Below are 25,052 nucleotides of genomic sequence, written 5' to 3' on the forward strand. Positions count from 1 at the left end.
AAACAAAAGAAAATACTACAGAATGTTAGAACAAGAGCACAGACGATAATCTGCGTGACTATTGTGATGGCTCACATTTCTCTACACATCCACTGTTTCAAAAGTCTCCCAATGCTTTGCAAATACAACTTTACTATGACGATCTGGAGACAGCAAACCCTTTGGGATCAAAAACAAAAATACATAAGCTTGGAGCTATGTATTTTACCATAAGGAATTTACCAACCAGCTGCAATTCAACACTTGCAAATATTCATTTATGTCTTCTGTTCAACTCAATTGACAGAGAGGTATACGGATTTGACAAGATTTTGCAGCCACTTTTAGAGGACTTGAAACTTCTTGAAGATGATGGTATAACATTAAAGTTAAATGGACAAAACCATCACATTTATGGGACTGTCTGCTTGTTAACAGCAGATAACCTTGCACTGCATACTCTTGGTGGTTATTTGGAAAGTTTTTCTTCAAATAAATTTTGTCACTTTTGTATGATTGACAAAGCAGATGCACAGGGTATCTTTGATGAGGATAAAGTGGAGCTGCGAACAAAAAATTATCAGGACCATGTTGAACTACATGAACCTAGCAAAACAGGTGTGAAAGGAGACTCTTGTTTGAATAAGCTGCGGTATTTTCATGTAACAGAAAACTCAAGTGTTGATGTCATGCATGATGTTCTTGAAGGTGTAGCCCCCCTAGAGGTTAAACTAATGCTGCAACATTTCATTCACGTGGAAAAGTTAATTACATTGGAAGAACTGAATGACAGAATTTCAGGTTTTCATTATGGAAGTGCAAATGTAAAAAATAAGCCAAGTGTCATATTGAATCTGAGAGCTAGCGAGAATCCTGTAAAACAGTCGGCTTCTCAAATGTGGTGTCTTTTGCTTGCCTTGCCCTTTTTACTTGGAGATCTTGTGAACAGAAAGAGTCAACACTGGAAATTACTTGTTTTATTAAATGAGATCTGCAGCATTATTTTTGCACCAGTGGTTACCAAAGGGCTTGCTGTGTTTCTAAAACAATTGATAATTGAGCATCATACTCTTTTCAAGCAGCTGTATGAGAAAAATCTCACACCGAAACATCATTTTATGATACATTATCCAAGGATAATGGCTCGTTTTGGACCTCTGTCTAAACTTTGGTGCATGCGATTTGAAGCAAAGCATAATCCATTCAAAAGACTTGCACATGTTATGTACAACTTTAAAAACGCTTCAAAGACATTGGCTTTCAAACACCAGGTACAACAAATGTATCACTATAAACATTGCTCTCTCATCTCTAAGAAAGTCGCTACAAAGCGCCTGCTCCAGCGTCCCGATCACAAATTATAGTCTGACAAATATTTTTCTTATACTGATTGATGGTGAGCTCCGCAATTGTTCTCTGTTCATTAAGTGGAAAATGTCAACGCACCAAGTGCTCAGGTGCGCATTACGACAGTCTGGATAAGAAACTAATGAACTGCACTCTGTCCTTGGTCGGGGGCACCCGACATATTATCTCAATGAAGTTTTTACTGGTTTCGATTTTTAGACTACCATTAGCGTAAGTAGTGTAACTATTTATTTATTTGGCGTTTGTCATTTGATGTGTGATTAGTTTGAGCGTAACGGTGGAGCTGCGTGCGCATTTATTGTCCAGCGCACTGCACTTGTTACTGTCTTACCCACATCTATGCTTTAATTTCTTTCCTTCCTCAAAGTCAGCTGGCTAATAGATAGGACTAAGGAAAACAAAACTTACCCTTTCTCTTCTTGTTTTCAAATAGGCCACCCTGACTTAACGAGATGGCATGGGCAGCAGGTGATTCATATGAATGTTGATTTGGCTGGTCTATGGGAGAGACAGATGGCAGAGTAGGAGGAGAGGCAGGTGGAGAGGTGCTTCTGGCTCTTTTCTTCTTCTGGAAAGCCGGAGAAGAAGGAACAATAGGAGAAGAAACAGGAACCAGATCAAGCACAATCACAATCTCTTCCTCAGCTATGGTCTCTGTTGGTTCATAGACCAGGTTCTCAGCTTTTTCATCAGCCCACTGCTCTTTGGGTGAAAAAACCTGCTGTTCCGTGGAGGTGTCGGGCTGCACTGGTACAGACGTGGCTAGGAAAGACGTAATTTTACAGAAAACAGAAATAAATATTTATAGACACATATCTTGCTCGCTTTCTGTGGACTTGATATAATGCACTACAGAAGTACACACACTCTCACACACGTACATGCATTACCTTCAGGGAGGAGAAATTCATAAGCCCTTTGCATCTTCTCAAGAAAATTATTTGTAGTAGCAGTGGGCTCCAAATGAGTAATTACATCTGCTACCCACTTGCTTGAAAACTTATCTTCCTTAGCAAAAAATAAAATAGGCTTATAGCCGAAAGCATGAAGTTTGCGAACCTGCAATTGATAAGAACATGTTACAAGTTACTAAAACACACCATCCTATTAGAGCAGTTGTTTTTCATCATGTTGCTCATTAACAGAACTTTTTCAGTCTAAAATTTTCTACTTACTGCAATTTCCGCAGAATCAATTATGCGGGAAACATTTCTGTTTTTTAAAACTGTTTCCCTCCACTGATCATTGAATGTCTGAACCTTTTATTTTATTTTTTTTTTTGGTGTAAAGACTCTGGTGGCAGGCGACACAAGTTTTTCTGTTTGCCTGATTGGGCGTTTGACACTGTGCACATGGCCTGAATTTGGGGCATATCATACTTAAAAAACACTGACAAAGAGCAAAATAGAATGCAAAGACTTATGATGGACAAACAAAACAAACAAACAAACAGAACTGTTGACAAATTACGTGAAGAACAATAGACAAATTAAGAACACAAAGATGACGAAGAGATATGACAAAAAGATGACGTAGAGATTTGACAGACGTGGCTCTTAAAAGTGCCCTTTGTGGGTGCTATGAATGAGCAGAAATGTATGTCAGATGAATATCTCAAAGAAGAACCTGTTGACATAAAAACAAAATAAATGTTCAGATTTCGGAAGTTATTTATTTCAACGTAGACAGGTGGAGAGAACTTTGGCTGTAATGACCCAAGTTCGTTTTTAATTCAAATGCATGACCTAGCTGCAATCAGTGTATTCAGAAAACCTTTTAGGATCATCACAGCCTAGGGTTGTTATAGCAACCCTCAAATTATACAACAAACAATTCTGTGACTCTATCATGGCTAATTAAATGTATTAAGTGCAGGTTCAGCTGAACTCTCTGGGCTCCAAGAGGCTAATGTAGCTAGCTTCCCGCGTATTTTTCCCGGCAACAAAAATTAAAAAAAATACATGTTACAAACGTGTCCAAATGTCTTCAACCATTCGCGGCACAGTCCTACTACCATTAAGTCCTACAACTGCAATCAGCAACTTTATAACGTAACATTCTGTAGTATTTTCTTTTGTTTTATAATACAAAACCATTTCTGACAGATTCAGGTTTGTACTCACCGGGGTCCAATGTCGCATGCGATGACGTCAGCTTCTTCTTCTTCTTCTTAGATTTATGGACGGGTGGGATCTGCCCTTATTTTTATTTTAATCAAACGTTTACAGAACCGCCTGGCCTGGAAATGGTTACAAAGCTCAAGGATTTATGATAACCAAAATCATCATGATACCATCAGTGATCGCCCTGAGAGCAAGAAACAGTCCAGATTAGTATCAGTTATATCACATAAATACACATTTCTTTATTTCATTTCAGAAACTTTCAGAAGTTTAATTTCCTTGCATGTAAAAACTAAGCAGGTCAAGCAAAATGCCATTAAACCTTATGGACTAACTGTGTGTTTATTTTACTTAAATCTAAGACAAGAAAATAAGAAAGATAAATATATATGATGATATAATGATCCACATTTAAAACATATATACTGTATATGTTTTAACGAGACATTAAAATATTTTTCTTTAAATGTGTGAACCCAATTGCCCCCTACATGACGGACGTCAACACAAAGTAATTATTAGACTGAGCAAAAATCTTATTTCTGTAGCTTTAAATCAATTCAAGAGTGAGTTATTGGCTATTTTGTCTTTGCAGGTCTTATTGTTTTGACAGTTTTCACTGAATATTCTATGAGCATTTTGATGAATAATTGAATAAAAATGTTCTATATAAATAAACTTTCTTGGATTGAATCATCACTCAATGATCTGAACTTACATTTTTAACATTTTAATAAAAAAGATTGTCATATTAGTTAAATATTTACGTCTCAGTAACACACACACGCTGAGACCTTTGTGTGCCATGATCAATGTAGTGTCTGAACGCACAAAACACATTCAGTTTAAAAAGGAAGTTCATCTATGGATCCCAGAGGAAAGAAGAGACAATACGGCCATGACCCAAACAACACGTCAACGTGGAACATGTGAATGTCACCATATGTTTACGTTGGAAAATATGTGTATAAAACAAGACGCTGTCCATAGATCGGGAGGGACTTTATTGGCTTTGTCCCTCTGACCAGTCTCTGAATTTTGGACTTACATTAATATCAAAATTTTGGGATTACTTAATATGTATATGTATTTGGATTGTTTAATAAATTTACTTAGGCGTACTATAGACATACTTCAACTCCCTCTTTGGTTATGGGAATAAAACACAAATGAAGATTAAAAATTTGCCAACATTTCTGTTTGTTCTTTTGTTTGTGTGATCAATCATTAACAGCTTTACTTTGTCAGCAGTGATAATAAACCTCTTTGTTTCTCTTTGTTGAACTTTATGAGTTGACCCACATTTCAGTGATGATAGTAATAACATTTTTATTTGTTCTTTTGTATAATAAATCATTAACAGCTTTTCTTTCTCAGCAATAAACTTGGATCTATGTCTTCTTTTAGTGAGAATGAAATTACCCCGCAGATGCAAATAAAAACTGTCAATCTTTGTTGACAGCTGATCTTGAACTTTGTGTTTCCCACATTTCATTGATGTCAGTAATCTGGTTATTTTGTCACTAAATGTTTAGTGAGAAAATGTTCAGTAAACTGAACAAACCTTATCATGTTCAACAGATAAAGTTTTCATTCTAACTACAGTGTTACTTCTAATTGTCCAAAACTTGAGATTCAAATTAGTAAACTTCAATGCTAATCCATTTCAATCCATTTCGCTAAGTTTGAAACACTGTTGAGTCAAATGAAATGTTTTCAAAATGCCATATTTTATTTACCGGTACTTCAATTAATGGTTTTAATATACTATTGTCAAACTAAACTTAATATTTAACTATTAAAATCCCTGTTTTAATCCCCAGCCTCCTGAAATATACACTTGCAAAGGGTTAATAGTCAGATCAGTTCATGCAGAACTGATCTGACCGTTTCCATAGCAACGTTCAGAAGCAAGACATTCCCCCAGAACTACAGTGAGCTCATTGTAGCTATGACGACATCTATGACATAGGTCTATGTCATAGATCAAAGAATATCTGAGGTTATGAATGCGTCCATCTCAAAACATCGGGTATTTTACAAATAGCACTTTGACAGATAGCATTTCAACCCCTCGCTTTCTTTTACTACGATTTTAATATGGAGAAACTTTTAACAGCTGCCATCTTTTTTCCAGTGTCTTTTGGCGCCGGGTATTTAATAACGACTGGTGTGAGAAAACTTGTGACCACATTATTTCCAGGTGTCACAGTTGATAGTAGCAGCTCTCGAGACGAGAACGTGGATTATTCCCAATACTTGTTCAATACTTTCGGGCAAGAAAAAAGATCTTCAGAAACGTCAGCGACAAACAAAGAGACCCAGGAAAAGAAACCTGCCGTAAGGAACAAACCTCCCAAAGATAACTGGATCCGAAAACGCTACCCACCCCTCACTCCCATGCCATTCATCTTTGACCCCATCGAAGCAGAACGAAGATATCGCGAAGAAAGGAGGAGACGATTGCTCCGGTGTGAAACAGATAAACCTTGTTGCAACACAGTTTGAATGCCTCTAGAAGGTACGACGATAAAAGGAATCCCAATAACAGCCCTACTTAGTGATTATAAGTTACAAGAAGAACAGCAGATCCCAGAAGACTCCATAACAGGTAGCTTTCTCAAGTCCTGGCAGGAATTGGCTAAAAATTGCAGAACAGGAGACGCATCTAAAATTATGAGGAGGTGAGCCTATGATTCGGATTTTACATCAAATAGAAATGATAACAGATTCAAGTTATGGATCTCAAAAGGCTTAACTACTTGTCCACAAAGGGATATTTCAGAGTTTTGAAACCTTACAGAAGGATCGTGGACTGGAAAAAGGGGATTTTTTAGGTACCTGCAGGTGAGACGTTATTTTAATAGAAATTTTAAAGAAGTGTTGAGAAAAAATGATTCCAGTTTCATGGAGGTATTTCTAACACTAATTAAACCCAGATCAGACAGCAGAATTATCTCTAAGTTATACAATGCCATACAGCTATCTAAACATGAGAATACAGAATACATAAAGAGGAAATGGGGAAAGGAAATTAAGGTAATAATCTCACAAGATGATGGGGAGAAATATGTCAACTGCAGTGGGTCTCGACTGGATCAAACACATGGCGGGAGTTTTGTTGGAAAAACATTGCATGATTTTTTGTTACACCCATTCAGAGACGATATCAAAACAACGGGGACGCCTGCTGGAGACTTGGTGAGTCTAAAGGAGCCAACCACTTCCATGTTTTTTGAGACTGCCAAGTAATAAAACCATATTGGGAAGAGTTCCAATATATTCAATGTAAAAATTTCATTCAAATGTGAAACATTGTACTTGGGCAACCTACAGTTGGACACATGGACCAACCAAGACAAAACACTTCTGGCTATACTACTGGCAGCCAGTAAGAAAGCCATCACAAGGAAATGGCTAAAACCAGACCCACCCACTATCGACGAATGGATTGAAATTGTTTATCAGATTTATGTTATGGGAAAGATTTCTTTTTCCCTCCAAGTTGAAAGAGGAAAGTTTTATAAGATCTGGACCAATTGGACTGAGTATGTAAAACCAATTAGATCTGACTTCATTTGATTGTTCTTGAGAACTATGTGCTCTGCCCTTGTATGTTCTTGTGTTTTTTTTATTGCTCGAGATGGTGCAATCCCCGTTATTGTTCAATTCTGTTCATTTTTGTTATTATTCACAACAAAATTTAGTAATAGTCTGTAAAAGTAAATACCAGAAAGCAGTATGGACAAAATCACTTGGATTCTCCGGTTGTATACTCATGTACAATCTTAGATGGGTAAAGCTGTAATTAACGAATGTGATGGAAATCTCTCTTTCTAAATAAAAAAAGAATTACAAAAAGAATTGCACAAAAATCCATGAGGGACGGCGGAGTCCCTGCTCGAAATTCTGTGAACGAGGAGTACGGAGCCTCGTGCCAGAAGCCCATTAAAATGCTGTCTACATCGTTTTAAACTGTGTGATTGTGAGTGGGAATAAAAATAGCAATAGGTATTTTGTTCCATATAACACAGTAAGAGTGTAACAGGTAAACCTTTTATGGATGCAAACTCGATTAAAAACCCACCTGTTTAGGATTGTATTTGAAACGTAATCAATTACAAATTTATTGATGGAACCTGACTTAATGTCCTATTTTGATTGTTGATTCTATGTTGCATTGTGTTTCTGTGTTTGATATGATGTAAAGCACTTTGAAATGCCTTGCTGCTGAAATGTGCTATACAAATAAAATTTGATTGATTGACTGATTGATTAATGGGTTCTCTCCGGGTGCTCCGGCTTCCTCCCACAGTACAAAAAGATTTTGTTCACACTAGATAATAAAAATGGATGTTTTTTAATAATAAAAAGAGTAATAATAAGGAGCGGCAAATAGTGGAGCAATTCAACTCAGGAAATTAACCCGCTAATGTTTCTTATTTTTCCAAGAACTCCACCAACAAAGTGGATTAATGTGGGGCTTTCTACTCATTAAACTGAGTGGGGGATTTCTGCGTCCAACGTGGCAAAGCTGCTAATTCACTTTCTGCAGGAGCGGTTTGAGATGTGCCAGCGCATCATTCCAACCCGTTCTCAGCCACTACCAGCTCTGCTTGGACAAAAGAAAAAAAAAAAAAAGAGGTCAAGCCTGCTTCCCGCTCCCGCTGTCCAACACAAACACAGCAAAGAACACAGACAGGAAGCAGAGCCAGCCAAATCCTCAAAATGTTTATTAGAAAAAGTCTTTCTAAAAAACGGAAGAGATAGAGAGAATAACATATCGGTCTCTGAAAGTGAATTCGTTAAGCGGAACGGCGATACCACGAGGTTAATAAAACACCAAGCGCTGTGTGTTTCACAAACTCGTGGGAAATTCAGAACAATACGTGCCATTTTCCTTCCTTTAAAAATTTTATGAGTCGAGTGAACTTTTAGCTGTTCTCTCGTTTAACTCAGTTTTGCAAATCAGAAGACTTGACGCAGGAGCAGCCATGTTTTTGAAATGTTCAGGATTTTATGATTAAACATTTATAGTTTAACTAAGTCTGTTAATATTTATAATCTGTGATGAACTGGACCGACGGAGATAGTCATCAGCTCCTCCACGACCTGTTATTAAATATTGACTATCTTAGAAATTAAAATGCACCCATATATTTATATTAAAGGTGGCCTATTATGCTTCATTGAAAAGGTTGTGATAGATCTATGAGCTGTAAAAAACATGTTCATTAAATGCTTTGATGATAAATTTAAGGCGTTTTAAGCCTTGTGTCACTTTAAATCTAAATAACCTGCGTCTGGCCACGCCCCTCAACTCAAGGTTTACACTCACATGTGAAAATGGCTGCAGACAGGTGTGGATATTAAACAACCAACAAAGTCAACAACAAAACACTTGTCTTTTCCAGCAGCCATTGTACAACGCATATAGCAATAAAACCAGCTGACCAAATGTGCTGGAGCTCAGCTTTGGTTGCTAAGTAACAGGGTTGGGTTTAGCTGGGGTTGCGACATGAGGGGCAGCGCTTGCTGATTTGTGACGTGACTTTCCAGAGGTTTTTGAAACGGCTCATTTTCCAGACACCAAAAAAAAGAATAAATTATTACCAAAAAACAGCTGGTGTTTTTCTTCTCAGCACTTGGCCTGTTTTTAGAAGCAAACAGTGGAAAATGTAACGGCTGTTGCAATGCACATAAAGTCAGAAAATATATGTTCGGTCAATGATTTCTTTGTATTAAATGACACTACTTGGAATAACTGTTATGCTGTTCAAAAGCACATTTACTTTTTCTTTGTAACAAAAAAATGTGTTTCCAAGTTGACCCACAAAAAGCGTGTTCAATCCTGCCTGCAAAGAATGAATCATCTGATTCTGCTATCGACTCTTGTTTGGAGTTGTTGATGGGGTTGGGTGAAAGTTTGAAGAAACAGGACGCACACATAGTCTCCTCTCAATGTCTCTGCATTGAGATTGACTGTAGGGAGGACAAGCCTTGGTTTTCCAGTGAAGGAGACGCCAGCCCTCATCATCACACTGCCTCCACCAAACGCTGCTCAGCTTCAGCAAAGGGGATTGGGTGAATTTTTCATGGCTACAACCCAAACACTAATTACTGATGCTCAATGAGATTTGCCACCAACGTAGCACCAATTAAGATGACATAAATAAGTGTTAGAATGAGTCATCTAACAAAATTTCAAACAAAACGTGTCTGTATGGTGCAGAGTAAGGCTGGGCGACATGGACTTAAAGTTCTATTGTGATATTTTGTGGTAATTTTGTGATAATGATAAAAAAAAATTACAATAAGAGCTAATTATTAATACGTTTTTAAGTAACTGTATGGGTCTGACTGTGTGTCACAGCAATAATAGCCCCACCAACACAAATACGGCTCTTGGAAAAACATTCCCATTTGTTAAACGGTTCTTTTAAAGCACTAATGAGATAAAGACGAGGAATCTGCATCGCTAAATTGCATATAGTGACTCCATTTAATTATATTATCTAATTTATTTACATTTATTGATACTTTCATTGAAGAAGCAGTAATAGAAACTAGTAACACTAAAAATGCTGAAAATTGTTTTTAAAACATTTATTGGATAAGTCCAAAGTTTTCTCATGATATGAAGCTTATCACGATAAATGATAAGTGACATGTTTATACTAATATTTGTAGCATATTAGTCGTTGACGCAGCCGTCCAGGGGTTTGATTCCTGGCCTTGGGACTGTTACTGAATCTCTCCCTCTCTTTTCTCTCTGCCCATTTCCTGCCTGAAAACTGTAAGTGACGGCTACTAGACCTACAAAACACTTTTAAAACCCCCACAAAGTTGAGATACGAAGAGCTAACAGCCGTCATGGCTGCACTTGAGCCTCCTCACTAATTAGCCCATCTCCTTCGCTCTGGGTCCAGGCCTCCTCCTCTCCTCTTTAGGGAGAACAGTTACCTGACAGGAAGTCCTGACAGCTAATCGCTACGTTCTCACAGTTCGATCAGGGATTACCGACAAATGCCAAGCAGGCAAACGGCGAATGCTTGCTTTAAGATTATACAGAGTCTTTGATTAACATATAAAAGATTATTGTCAAGATCTCATGACAACATTGACGGTTTGTCAGAGTCGCTGTGCGGACAGAGAGAAGTATTGATCGTCTCTTCAAAGGAGAGTATAATCCTTATGAAACGTACACGTTTTATGATCCCGTTTAATACAGTAAGAGGCCTGTAATTCTCCCAGCAGCTTAGAGCTTACACCACGCCGATCCATTCACGAAGAAAGGAGTGCGAGACATTCTTCTGGCTGATTAACAACCCCAGTCATTGTCCTCTGTAATTACAAAAGAAGTCAACAGCTCCATGGCTTCCCGTTCCAATCTGACTCACATCCGCGCTCTCTCTGAAGAAGACAATGATGGAATAGATGAAGAAGTGAAAGAGCTGTCTGTACTGTACGTTGGCAAAAAGGTCACACTCTCGCTCTCTGCTACGCTGCAGTTCCTGGTAACAGAGACTGCCATGAAAGCTAGGGCTAGTTAGCATGGCCCACGATGACGGCAGATAAACAGTTTTCCTGGAACGTTAAGCTGTTTCTCTGCCATTAACACTCTGGGCAGCGTGTACACGAGCATAACTGACATCACTAAGACCCTCTTCCTGGTTGTGATTGGTTGGTTTTGTGGTGTGTTTCTTCAGACGGCAATAGTAGCTCAAAGAGGAGCTCAATTTTTTCACATTTTATTTGTCGCGCTTTATTTCCATCGACCATATAATTGTGCAAATTGGAATTACGACAATAAATCTGCTGAATGGAAACACGGCAAGTTTGAAAAAAAAAAACTCTCTTCTTCTCTGTTTCGATAAAAACAAAGAAGCACGATGTGGTTTTTTGGCTATCAAAGTTAGTATATCTGCAATGGAAACAGTTTTTTCGCATCACACGAATCGTGGTCAGCAACAGGAAGTTACTACTGGCAGAAATGATGAAGACAAGAGCAGGAAGTGGTGGATGGTGCCACATGATTTTTAAATACTTGACACGCGTACAAACTTACTCGTGTGTGTTATTAATTGCGTTTCTGCTTTGATGGCAATTGCAAAATTGGTCTTTTTTGACATCAACATTTTACGCACATTTGAAATGGAAACATGGCTACTTACAATCAAAACCATCAGTAAGTCACTGATGGTTTTAACAAATATGTGGAAAATATGTTAGATCCAGTAGCCGGCTAGTAAGGTAGATACGTACGTCAGGTGGTGAAGAGCTACTAATTCAGCAGTTCAAAAGTTATCTTGGTAAGAAAGATCAGACAGTCTGTACAGATAGCCTTCCAGACAGACACACGGTCTGTGTTCAGGCCGGTCGGGCCGTCCGTCAGCCTGTCTCCCGGTGGCTATTCCGAGTCCGCCGCACCAACACTGTGCAGCGGTAGATGGCGAATGATTGATGACACGATGAGCGTAACAAACGATCTGCTCCGATAAGTGCGGTTCTGTAGCGGCGCACCGACTGTTACGGCTCGCAATTAATGACTGTAACATTTAACTGCAGCCGTAATATCATCGGGTAGTGCGGATGGAACCGCATTAAGACCCATGAAGATGATGGCGGTAATTTACTTTCAATGATCTCCCAGCGGGGCATCACTTGCGACGTTATGTTTTATCCAAATTGGGGCAGCTGTGTGTGCTGGAGGTTGCGGAAGCGGGGTTTACGCTTAGAAGGTCGAAGGTTTGGACGACGAAGACAAGATGGAGGAACCTGAGTGAAAGAAGAGGTTTCTGCTGCCAAAGAGCTGCTCAGCTGTGAAGAAGAGCCTTAAGCGAATGTTCAAACTTTAAAAAAAAAGAACGAAAAAAAGAGCGAGAGATTTCGTCCATTTATAAAAATGTGACTCCATACTGAGGACATGGTCCACTGAAGGGTGACAGATATCCGTACTCCCTGTGTGTTAAACCGCAGCGGCCCTGCAGAGCCAGGCACTTACAGCGCCGGGCCAGAACGCGGGAAGCAGAACTGTGTACTCCAAGCCATCACGGCTAAAAGTGCCAAGTGCCATAATGCTACTTATGCTTCTCTATCTCTCCATAGAGCAAATAAAATGCCAAAGAAAATGAAGGAAATGGCAGCTCCCTGGATGTGACAGCAGATTTTGTTTGCATATATTTCTAAACTTGAAATATTTAAGAATACCAGCATGCAGAGAGCAGCCTTTTATTTAGGATTTTCACTTTGAAGTGCAGGAAAACACATGAATGTGTCTGAAGTCTTTCTCTTTATGTCTCTTTCTTGTGATTTCTTCCTGTGCACACAGTACCAAGCATTCATTTGTGCATCATTCAAATTCAAAATGACCATAGATTAATTAGGATTTTGTTGTGTTAACTTATTATCACCTTATCATCTATGGCTACCGAGCACGTATACATGCTATCCACTCTGCGACAGCTGCAATTGGATATTTAAAAAAAATCTTTGACTCAGTGGGAAGACAGAAAACAAATGCAACACACAACATATTTCATATCAAGACATTAAAGTTTGAGGTTATAAATGGGACAAATTACAAAGCTGGTGGCACCAAAACAATAAGTAAAATCATAAGGTCGTCATATGAACCATGACGACATCGTCCATTTAAACATAAACTATGTACATGTAGCCAACGCAGGACAAACAGGGACATACGTTTGAAATCTCCAGTATGTCAAAGTCTGCTGACATAATGGTGTCAGACTGCCATTATGACTGAACAATGAACTTGTTTTCTGAACAAGTTCATTGTTCAGAAAAACATGGCTGCATAGGTTTTTCTGGTTCTGCAACCGATTTCAAGGACACAAAGTATCATATTTAAGACCAATTTGGTGCAGAAAAGAGGAACCTGCATTGTTTTCAAGAATAAAATGCCAATGTGGAAACTAATACAGAAAAGGCAGACATTTTAATTAAAGCAGCCACCTTGTACCTTTACTTTCTTTTTAAATGTGAGCCAGTTTGACGATGCAGGAAGTATTCAAACGGTGTACTATTAAGGAAGAATAATTAACATTAACTTTGGACAAAAAGTTTGGCTCCTTCTTCCTTAAAGTCCACGGATCTCTGGCAGGCGGACTGCGGCTGGAGGAAGTGAAACCACGACACTGCGCGTTGCCGTCACAGATCACAGAGTTTAATTCCACACAAAATAACGCATGAATCAATTAACAAAGCTGCAGAGATATAGAGATATATTCATTACCTGTAACAGGAAAAAAATAGAAAAAAGAAACACAAAGAAACAAGGGGGGCAAAGACGCGTCTTTGGAGAAAGCTTTTTATGCCAAAAGCAAAACAGTGGTAGCATTCTGAATTTTTAACGTTTACATGAAGTTTTATACTGAGTGGGCGTTTCTTCAATTTAATATATTCAACTAAGGCGTTCCGCTCTTTAACCAATTAGAAACTCCCGTAGGAACTACAGGAAACTTGAGAAGTCTCCCAATTTACAACGAAGTTCCAAAGGCGTCTGGTTTCTATCGAGAGACAAAGGCGGACCAGTTAATCTTGGACGATACCAGGTACGAATGTCCCCGGCGCCTCTCTTTAGTAAAACTAAATGACCTAATAGGCCTGTCGCGATAAACGATAAATCAATTAATCGGATGATAAATTAAAACTATCAACCTTATTTTAATTATCGGCTTTATCGTCTTTTTCGGCCTTTTTCTCTTTTTGTTGATGACACTGAACGAAAAATGGCTCAAGTCCGGTGCTCTCCACTGAACCCCCTTCCTCATTTCCTTAGTGTAATGCCCAGCACACACTATCTTATCTTGCACGATCTTAGAGCTATCGGCCGATTGTCGGCCCATTTTCAATACCTGAGAGATCACACATTAGCCCACAGAAATCCTAGATATAACGGTTCGATCGGTTCAATCGTGCCGTGTGATGTCCAACAATGGGCACAAAATAATGGCTACAAGTTCAGTTAACTAATTTTAAAACCAGGCATTAATCAATGCTTTACTACAATCTACCTGCAATGCATGTGGCTAGTGTCAGCGTAAAGTCCTCATTTCTATATTCTTTGCATGAAATGTTGAATAAACATTAATGTTGTTTCCACATATCATCTCCAATGGACCTTACCAGAGGGGCCGCTTTTCATTGGCTAATGACCATTCTACGTGGTCACGTGAGTATCACAAACACACGTTAGCGAAGTACAGCATAACGGATGGGAAAAAGATGGCGGCAGCGTAAGTCACCCTGTGCCATGCTCTCAGTGCTAGCATTCTTATTTTGCAATTTTCCTGAGTATACGAGCGCTCAGTTGAGTACTTTTCTACTTTGTAAGTTTAAAAAAGTAAAAAAAAAAAAAAAGTACAGCATAAAGGCAGAACTGATACAACTTCTACACCTTGAAGCCTGTCTGCTACACAGTCTTATGTTAACTAAACAGATCAATATGCAATGTGTCTGTATCTGACATACACTAAAGATTTTATTTTAGCAGAAAAGGCTTTGGACTAAACTGTTACTCGTGTTAGCCACGTTAGCACCAAGTACAGCTAGTCAATCAACCATCGCTGTGTTCAGGGAAGCGCTGATTAATAATCGAGACATAAATATCAAGCCTGGAAACTTGATATCATAACGGACTGAATGTTATGTTTTTAACGTAATCGTTGCTTGTCTTGGTGGGCGCAGGCGGTTGCCACGGTAACAGGTGTGCTTAAACTACAAAGAGAGAGAGAGAGTAAAAAGGTAGGAGTGGTTTTGAGTTGATCACCTGTTCGGGTTATTTTACCTTTGTTTACCTTTGCTGTGGCGCATTACAGTCGCTGTAGTTTCTAAATGTTGGACTAATTACCTCGTTCGTTTGTGAGTTTACCTCATTCACAACAAACATCAAATAGAACAAATATATTTCATACAATTTTAACAAACAAATGGCTTCTACCGCAATAATTATGTTAAATTAAATAAATTATATCCCAGCTTCAGAAGATTTGCCTTTACCTTTACAGAGCTCTTTGGTTCCTCCTATCAGTCTGTAGCTTCTCATATTGACGTCATCAAACCAAATTTCAGATCTACCATAACTGACTGACACCTGCTGGCCTCAGGTTTGCAACCAGCTTGTGACTGAGAAACCAGCAACCTTCGCCCAGATGATGACATGAACTTGTTAGTTCCTCTGTCCATTGTAGTAGCTGATATATTGTGAAAATATCAGTTTCCTCTTCCTTCTGCGTTCAGCCAGAGCCGACAGGACACAGTGAGCTTGATTAGAGGACAGAGATGCACACTGTGACACGATGCCTTTTGAGCCAATGATCCTGCATAAACTGTCTGGGTTTTTTTGCATCTCTTGGTGCATCTTATTACATCTGAGGACAAATGTTATATTCATAAGATGATTCTTTAAACTAAGTAAACTTCCTAATTAAATCCTAAATACGCTGCAAATCTCCAAAACGCTCATCATTTATTGACTGGTTTTTTTTTCATCATAAACTGATATTGGGCTACAAGATTCAAGTTTTAATTGGTGTTTTCCATGAAGTTGTGATTAATGAGACCAAATAAATGAGTATATATAAACATAAATATATATATGTGAGAAAAAATTACATTTTATCAGTCATGTAGTCAGGAAAACTTCTGTTACCTTGTTTTTGCACTGGACCTGTTTGACGTGTTGTATACTGTTCCCCTTTCTGCTTTGAGATGATCTCTGTCTTAATTTACATTTTATGTAAATCAGTGATGACAGTGATACAACAATAAATATCTTGAAGTAAGCTTTGTGCTGCTTGTCTTTTTTTCTTTTATATATCACACCAGAAGCAGAACAAATGTTTTTGATACGGTTAGAAATTCCACAAATCACAATTTCAGCTAAAACTCAAAACAAACCCCACCAACGTTCTCTGGCATCGGTTTCTACTGTCTGACGGCCGCAGTTACCATGGTTGCTGAATGTTTTTGTTGTTCACAGGTTGTCCCGAGGGTCACTGACAAAGACGCATCTATGCACACATACTTAAGATCAATTTCTATCTGTTGTGTCCCACTAGCCTGGAAAAACCCAGGTCCTTGATTTACGCTTTGCTTCATACACCGGGTCTAGACCCTGGGCTACTGAGAAATGATTGTCTAATAGAGGTGTGAACTTCAAGTTTCAAAGAATTAGATTACAATACCAAATTGCTAGCGTTTGGCCGTGATGTACACTGCCTAGCCAAAAAAAAAGTCGCCACCAAAAAATGGTCACACTCTCTAATATTTTGTTGGACCGCCTTTAGCTTTGATTACAGCCCGCATTCGCTGTGGCATTGTTTCAATAAGCTTCTGCAGTGTCGCAAGATTTATTTCCATCCAGTGTTGCATTAATCTTTCACCAAGATCTTGTATTGATGATGGGAGAGTCTGACCACTGCGCAAAGCCTTCTCCAGCACATCCCAAAGATTCTCAATGGGGTTAAGGTCTGCACTCTGTGGTGGCCAATCCATGTGTGAAAAAGATGTCTCATGCTCCCTGAACCACTCTTTCACAATGTGAGCCCAATGAATCCTGGCATTGTCATCTTGGAATATGCCCGTTCCATTTGGGAAGACAAAATCCATTGATGGAATAACCTGGTCATTCAGTATACTCAGGTAGTCAGCTGACCTCATTCTTTGGGCACACAATGTTGCTGAACCTAGACCTGACCAACTGCAGCAACCCCAGATCATAGCACTGCCCCCACAGGCTTGTACAGTAGGCACTAGGCATGATGGGTGCATCACTTCACCTGCCTCTCTTCTTACCCTGATGCGCCCATCACTCTGGAACAGGGTAAATCTGGACTCATCAGACCACATGACCCTCTTCAATTCCTCCAGAGTCCAATCTTTATGCTCCCTAGCAAACTGAAGCCTTTTTTCTGGTTAGCCTTACTGATTAGAGGTTTTCTTACGGCTACACAGCTGTTCAATCCCAACCCCTTGAGTTCCCTTCGCATTGTGCGTGTGGAAATGCTTTTGCGTTCACAATTAAACATACTCCTGAGTTCTGCTGTTGTTTTTCTTCGATTTGATTTGACCAAACGTTTAAGTAATCGCCGATCACGATCATTCAGGATTTTTTTCCGACCACATTTCTTCCTGGAAGACGATGGTTCCCCACCATCCTTCCAGTTTTTAATGATGCGTTGGACAGTTCTTAACCCAATTCTAGTAGTTTCTGCAATCTCCTTAGATGTTTTCTCTGCTTGATGCATGACAATGATTTGACCCTTCTTAAACACACTAACGTCTTTTCCACGATCACAGGATGTGTCTTTTGCCATGGTTGTTTAAGAAATGAGAAGTTACTCATTGCATCAGCTGGGGTTAAATAACTTGTTGCCAGCTGAAAGATAATCGCCTATGCAGTACTTATCCAATAGGAGGCTTGTACCTATTTGCTTAGTTAAATCCAGGTGGCGACGTTTTTTTGGCCAGGCAGTGTATTGTGCTTTTTGATTTTACACGACAAGTCCAACGTATCAAGCCTTATCACCTGCAAGTGTCTGTAAAAAAAAAAAAAAAAAAAAATGGTAATAATTAATCAGCTATAGTAAATGCAGTATTTAAGGTTTGGGTGAAGTGAACCCACAAAGCTGATCTGTAGAGACTGAGCACAGAGATCAAAATGTTTTTCCGAGCATTGCTGCTAATCTGCTCTCTTTCCAGCGCTCAGCTGCATGCTGCCGCCGAAAATGAAATCAGACAAACTGGATCACAGGAAGGAGACGCAGAAAATCTTTCAAATAATCAACAAACCTTTACGCAGGACATCAACGCTGTGCTGAGAGAGATGAGCGCCTCACTGGCTGGACTGAAGGTGGAGCTCAGGTGCTTACAGAAAGATCATGATGGTATGTTTTGAAACAGAAGAATATCACAGGGAATTCCTACTTTATATAACTAAAATGTTTGAATAGAAATAATTACATTGTTCACAATTTTGTCATGTTGTCCTAATAGCGAAGGTGAGCGAACTGGAGTTGCAAAAGACTGAGGTGGAAAAGTTGAAACAACAGTACCAAGGTATTTATTACAAAAGCCTTCATGAGTAAAAGTTAGACATCAGAGGTAAAATCCATTTTGTTTAACATAAGCATGACTCCTGTCTAGGTTTTTTAATTGATAATTATTAATTTTATTCTAAATTTATCGGAGATACAATTGCAAGTACAAAAGTACAAGTGTATCAACAACAATAACAACAGCTTCAAATAGTAAAAGACTAAAGGCAGATTTTAACTTCTATCTGTTAAAATCTTCACTGACAGGGAGAATAAATTAAAACTATTATTCAACCGTGCTGGCATGAAAATTCAATTATGTATTAAACAATTCCTCAAATAAGAGTTAATGAATTTTAGAATCGTTTCACACAGTAAGCCTCCCAGGAATATGGTGGAAGGTGAGCTGGCTTTGCTGTTGCCTGGCAACATAGCATACATGACATTATTCCACTGATGTAATCTGATGATGCCAAAGTGTTATGATGTCATAAGGGACAAGGCATCTGTCCCTTATGACATCACAAGGAACAGATGCCTTGAATATCCAGACAGGTCTGAATCAAACTTGCAGAAGTCAAGCAGCAGCAGCTCGGACGTTGGGTTTTCCATATTGGATTGAACAGTGCATTTTTTCGTAGCTTTTGTGATACAGCCAAAATGCCGCCAATTAACACTTATTTTTTAACAGAATGCGAAATTAAAGAAATGAGTAGAGATGAATTGATCGTCGTGATTCTGGATTTCATACAAAGGTTTAAAAAAATAGCTAAGAATCATCGGAGTAGAACCGCAGTGGAGGAAGAGTTGCAAGCAGCTCAGGAAGAAATTGTGCATCTAAATCAGAACATTGGTTCACTCAAGAAAAAGCTAGATGAGTCTCACAGACAAAACAAAAACCTGATCTGTAAGACAATCCCAAAGTTACAAAGAGAGATAAAGAACCAGAGGTCCCACAGGAATCAGTTGTTGATTGAGAATAAAAACTACCAAACTAAATTCAAAAGCCTTCACACCTGTTTAAATAACCTCGCGGACTCAAAACTGCAGCTAGAGAGGACGTTGGCAGAAAAAAGAGAAGCGATGTCTCAACTCACAGCCTACAGAATGGATGTTGAAAAGCAGGAAAATGAAGTGGAGAAACTTCAGTTTGAATTGTACAAAAAGAACAACTATGTTGACCAGAAGAATATTGAAATTAAGAGAGAAAAAGAAAAGTCCAGAAGTCTTGAGGTCAAGATAAAAGATCTGGAAAAGCAGTTGAATGAGGCAAAGAATCAAATGAAAATTCCTGGGAATAGACTTTCAAAAACTCTGGTGGGAGATGCATATAAGTATGAACCAAGTGCCACGTTTTCTGACACCGTATTATTTCAGAAAAAAGTGCAAAACAGGGTATTAGCAACATATGAGAAGGCAAGAGCTATCCAGGAGGAAGAACCCTTGAAGAAGCAGGCCGAGAGCCACTCAACGCTCTCAGCCTTAAAACAGCAAGAAAGCGTAAAACTACAGGAAGAAGACTTACGACGACAGCAAGAAGCCATGGGTAAAGAAAGAAGTTTTCACCGCACAGAATTTGATTGTAAAAGGCTGAAGGAGGAAATTCAGTCCTTAAATGGTCAGATACAGGCACTGACTCAAAGCAGGCATAGGGACCAAGAGTGCATTAAAAATCTCACTAAACAAGTGAATACGATGAAAACGAAGTATTACAGGGAGAAGAAGGAATATGAGGATTTAAATAAATCCATAAAGAGGAAAGAGACAAAGGTACAAGGTAATATTGCTGCGGAAATGCCTAACAATGAAACACAGACCAACGATCAGCAAGCCAAACGTCTACCATCCATTGACGGAAAGTCAGTTTGTGGAACCTTGCCTCTGGGTGGAGGCAGGTTAAATCCAGAATCGAAAGAAGAGAAACTGATAACAATAGAAAAGTTAAACCTTAGCCCAATACCGCCCAGCAAAAAGAAGCTTGAAATGCCATCATTTGCACTTGCAGGCAGGAAGATTGTCCTCAGAGAACCTGAGCAGAGAAAAAACAGTGGTCAATCAGGCAGGCGTGCCACAGTTGATGGGAACGTTAAAGTTCCCTCATTAGAGGTTAAAGGCAACAAGCCATTATGAGGTGCATTTGTGAGCATCACATACAAGAGGCGTATACACCTTGGGGCTGGGATGCCTGATATGCATCCCATCTCTTTAAATGCAAAGGTTTTCTCCGGGTGCTCCGGTTTTTCCTACCTTCGGGGAAAAAGTGATTGGACTAATTGGTTTCTTTTAAATTTACCTTAGTCTCTCACTCACTAACATTAGGAGACATTCTTTAAATGGACACACTTTAAACTCAATGCATAGGTTTTCTCCGGGTGCTCCGGTTTTTCCTACCTTCGGGGAAAAAGTGATTAGACTAATTGGTGTCTTTTAAATTTAGCTCTGTGTCTCACTCACTGACTGTTAGAGATACAAAGAATATGAACTTATCTAGTTCAGATTCTTAATGCGTTTCTTTTTAGCACACACTCCTTACATGGCCTCATAAAATGGCTTCCAGTCCTAATGTTTCTATATTTTCTGTTTTCTTAGTCGTCTTAATTTTGAACAGGTCATAGAATATGATCAGTCTCTCTAAGCTGGAGTGTCTTCCTGTTAAAAGGGAGTTGTTCCTCTCTACTTGACTGCTCAGGATGAGGGACGGTAACAACTATCAATTGGATAATTGGATGAATGGATTGATGATTGGATTGGATGCAAAGTTTTTCTCCTGGTGCCCCGATTATTTTGACTATTCAGGAAAAGAAGTTTTTAGGCTAAGGGTGTAACTTTGTGTTGCAAGTTGGTGGGAATGAAGGGGGGTTAGAGTGCTGATGCACCCACAGTCACTGGACGACCTTTTCTTTTCTAGTGCTAAGAATAAAGCCAAAACTTACACGAGAATGCAATAAATTAAGATATGATGTGTCTTTAATATAGCAAATAATAAAGACGCAAAACCTTTTTTGGGTCTGGTTGGGGCAGTTAACTCTTTATTTAGTTATTATTGGATTCTATAAAATGTGGCTTAAAACTGAGATGCTGATGTTTGGATATGTAAAATATATTTTATCTCTGCTAATAAATCTATAGTTTGGTTTCTGTCAGCTCTAGAAACAAGAGAGAACAAAGCCAATTTCTCTTTATAATGGCCCATAATTTAATTTTACTTAGCAGGAGTCGTGGTTTAAAATTTAACAAACTTTGGCTCTTTATGCTTTATGAAATATTTCATCCTATTTGATGATTGATCTGAATATTGCCACGTTCTATGAACAAATGATGCAATTTGTCCAGGTGAAAACAGGGTGTTTTTCATGTCAGTCTGTCAGCTTAACGTCACACGCAGTGACGGTTCAATTAACACAAAATAAGGTGAACTGCACACATTTTCTGACAGATAATCAGAAGTTCACGGGCTTAAGTAGCTAATCAATTCAGATCAAACATCAAATAGGGCGAAATATTTCCTAAAGCATAGAGGAGCCAAAGTTTGTTAAATTTGAAACCATTTAATGGTTATTTTTACAGCAAAGTAAAATTAAAGTACTGGTCATGTAAAAGAGAAATTCGCTTTGGTTCTCTCTTGTATCTTTACAGAACTGACAGAAACCAAACTATTTATAGATTCATATGCAGAGAGAATATATACATTTTTACATGTCCAAACATCAGCATCTCAGCTTTAAGCCACATTTTATAGAGTCCAGTAACATCGATGGTCACTTTACTCACTGACAGCCCCAAACCAGAGCCAAAACAAGGTTTTTGCGTCTTTAATATTTGCTATATTAAAGCAAATATACTCAGCAAATACACATTCTATAAATTAGAATATGACTGAAAAGTTTCTTTGTTAGTAGTTCCATCACCAAGTAAAACATTATATGATTAATTAGATGTTTTAACATATTTTTATTTCATAGCATGTTTAATACCTACTAAAAAGTTATTTTCGAAAGGTACTATTAATCTGACAACCCTATATATATATACTGTATTTATATATATATATATATATATATATATATATACACACATATATACATATATAAATATATATCTTCTTTTAAAGTTGAAGTTTTATATATATATATATAACTTTAAGGTTTAGTTAGAGTGCAGTTTTACCTTGTTGAACATTGTTGTTGTGACATTGATTTTAAATTACTCAACGTCATGTGTATGAATTGTTTTTCTAGCTACTTATAAGGGTGTTTTCTACTGAGCTTAACTTTGACATTGATTTTTTTTTGTTTGGTTTTTTTTTTTGCTATTTGATGTTGTTTCTTTTGTTTGTTTTTATGTTACCTTTTTTTTATTACAATAGTTATTCGTGATTTTTTTCGTATCTTCATTCGTTGGTGTGATGCCTCCGTGTTTATCCTGGTTAGCACATTTACAGAACCGTCTCCCTGGCAAGGAGGGGTTGCAAGATAAGTTTTCCTACCTAACACAGTGATATTGTTGCAGGGTTGAGTAGGTGTCTGCCGGTAGGTTTTTCGTATCTTGTGTATATGTGTTTGTTTTTTATTTTTTTTATTATTTTTGTTTTAATTTTCATTTTTTTCTCCTTTTCTTACATCTTCCAGGATGGTTTTATGTTGTATCTTTTAACCTCGGAGGGAAATGATGATTAATATTAAATATTACATATTTACTTATAATCAAAAGGGGGGAAATGATGTGGAAAAATTACAGTTAGGTCACACCTGCTAGTTGTATTGCTATATGTTTATTCTAAGTTCTGTATATTCCCACCAAGTTAAAGCTGTTTTGGTTACATGCACAAGGTTGGACGTTGTTTTTCCCCAGCTGCATGGGAACCAGTCTGTTTCCCATGCTTTGGATCCCTTATCCCTTTCTATAAAACTCATGTGTTGTCTCTGCCTGGCAGAGCTTTCATCCAGACTTGCTTCATTACTGATTGTCCTACAAGCTCTCTGTATTGTGCACAATATATGAATAAACCTGACTGAGTGATTTCACCTGAACAGTGCTTGGAAATAGTATTTTTTTCCACGACAGTTTCCTTATTTATTGTTTCCTTAAAACTGTTTAAGGAGTGTTGATTTCATCCAAAATTTTAAGACATTATAAAGGATTTAAAGTTAAAAACCCCCCAATGAAAATGTACTACATGGCATGCATTTGAAGCTTTGACCCAACACAGTGCTGTACACTGTGATGGAGATATTTGTCTCTTTAAAGATCTGTTCCAGGATCTTTGACACCTTTGACCACAGCAGCTGGTCCAGGCCACAGCCAATTCTGAGGGGGAGATGCGAAACAAGCAAACTGTTTAATAATTCCCAATAAAGAAGAAGATTTAAGGGTATTTATTATAGTCATTTATTCACAGTAGTTCCTACAAACCGAGGTATTGATATCCTATTGACACCATTTTCTAAGCAGTGAGATTTCATGTCTTCCAGACTCTGTCTTAGGCTGACATACGTGGGTTTCTGGCTGGCTTTTTTCTTTGTGATCTGAGACACATAATAGGAAAGATACAGTTACCAGATTAAATAATGAAAAAACTTTTGGTCCTATGCAGTATAATTGAGGTACGTTTACCAGATAGTAGATGAAACGTTGATCATGTGTCAGGACAGCACACTGCCCCGGACGCTTCTCTATTAGGACATACATAAAAAATACAAAAACAGGATATGATTTAGCACTTGCTGTTGAAATCAGACATTTGAACAAACTGCAAAAAAAAAAACATAAAACATTTTTTTTCCAAAACAAAGATTTTAGTAACTAGTCTGACTCACTCTGCTCCTTTAACTCTGAGACTCGACCAAACTTCTTCTTGAACATCACAGCTATGCCTGCTCCCATGCAACAGTCTTCACTGATGCAGTGGGCCAAGGATTCATCGCGTGGACAGGAGAACAAATCTCCGGTGACATACTTCAATGTCCAGTTGGTTGATTGATAGAGTTCCTCAGTTTTGCCCATGGTCATACTTTCTTCAAGCACGACTTGGAGAAAACTATAACCACAAAGTACCAAGTTGGTAACAGTGCTTACTACAGCCTTGCTTATCCCCTCTACATGTGGCCCCACACTAGGCTGTGTTTCATTGTTCCTTAAAGCACCACCCACTTTAGCTGAATTTTTTTTTCCAAATTTGTCCAGGGGTTGTTAGTCCCAGTAAACTACAATAAGCTGGATTTTCTGTTTGCCTCAAAAATAAATTTTGATGTTACAAAAAATTAAAAATACCAATCTTTGCTTTCATCCACCATAAAACATTGCTCATCATTTCTCTTCAGTCCAATCCGATGGTCAAATTTCAATTCAGTTGATTTATAAAACGCTAATTTACAATAGGTAATCTCAAAACCATTTACAAAAAAGTCATTTCCATTCTACTTATTAAACAACGCAGCAATTTAAATGTATTAAAGTCAGTAAAAAACAAAAGGTTTAGTTATCCGAGTTAAAAATGCAGAATGCATCATGTCATTGACTC

General features: G+C 38.2%; 1 protein-coding gene across 1 annotated transcript; it reads right to left on the bottom strand.

Annotated features, from left to right (window-relative positions):
• Window positions 1-20,521: 20,521 nt before the first annotated feature.
• LOC102238016 (O-acetyl-ADP-ribose deacetylase 1-like) lies at window positions 20,522-24,535 on the bottom strand. Its single transcript, XM_023341497.1, has 5 exons — window positions 24,349-24,535; window positions 24,146-24,204; window positions 23,945-24,057; window positions 23,738-23,839; window positions 20,522-20,561 (listed from the first exon to the last, which is right to left on the bottom strand). Exons 1-5 carry the CDS (start codon window positions 24,533-24,535, stop codon window positions 20,522-20,524), a joined length of 501 nt encoding a protein of 166 aa, XP_023197265.1.
• Between the last annotated feature and the right edge of the window lie 517 nt (window positions 24,536-25,052).

Source organism: Xiphophorus maculatus, chromosome 1 (genome assembly GCF_002775205.1).
Source record: "Xiphophorus maculatus strain JP 163 A chromosome 1, X_maculatus-5.0-male, whole genome shotgun sequence".
In the NCBI taxonomy this organism is placed as follows: Eukaryota; Metazoa; Chordata; class Actinopteri; order Cyprinodontiformes; family Poeciliidae; genus Xiphophorus; species Xiphophorus maculatus.

What these genes read in the sequence shown, in the direction of transcription:
- LOC102238016 (XM_023341497.1), bottom strand. Translation starts at nt 24,535, where the DNA reads ATGGGCAAAACTGAGGAACTCTATCAATCAACCAACTGGACATTGAAG. An exon ending in AACGTTTCATCTACTATCTG is followed by an intron (nt 24,058 to 24,145) that starts GTAAACGTACCT and finishes TATGTGTCTCAG; the next exon opens with ATCACAAAGAAAAAAGCCAG. An exon ending in AATAGGATATCAATACCTCG is followed by an intron (nt 23,840 to 23,944) that starts GTTTGTAGGAAC and finishes TCTCCCCCTCAG; the next exon opens with AATTGGCTGTGGCCTGGACC.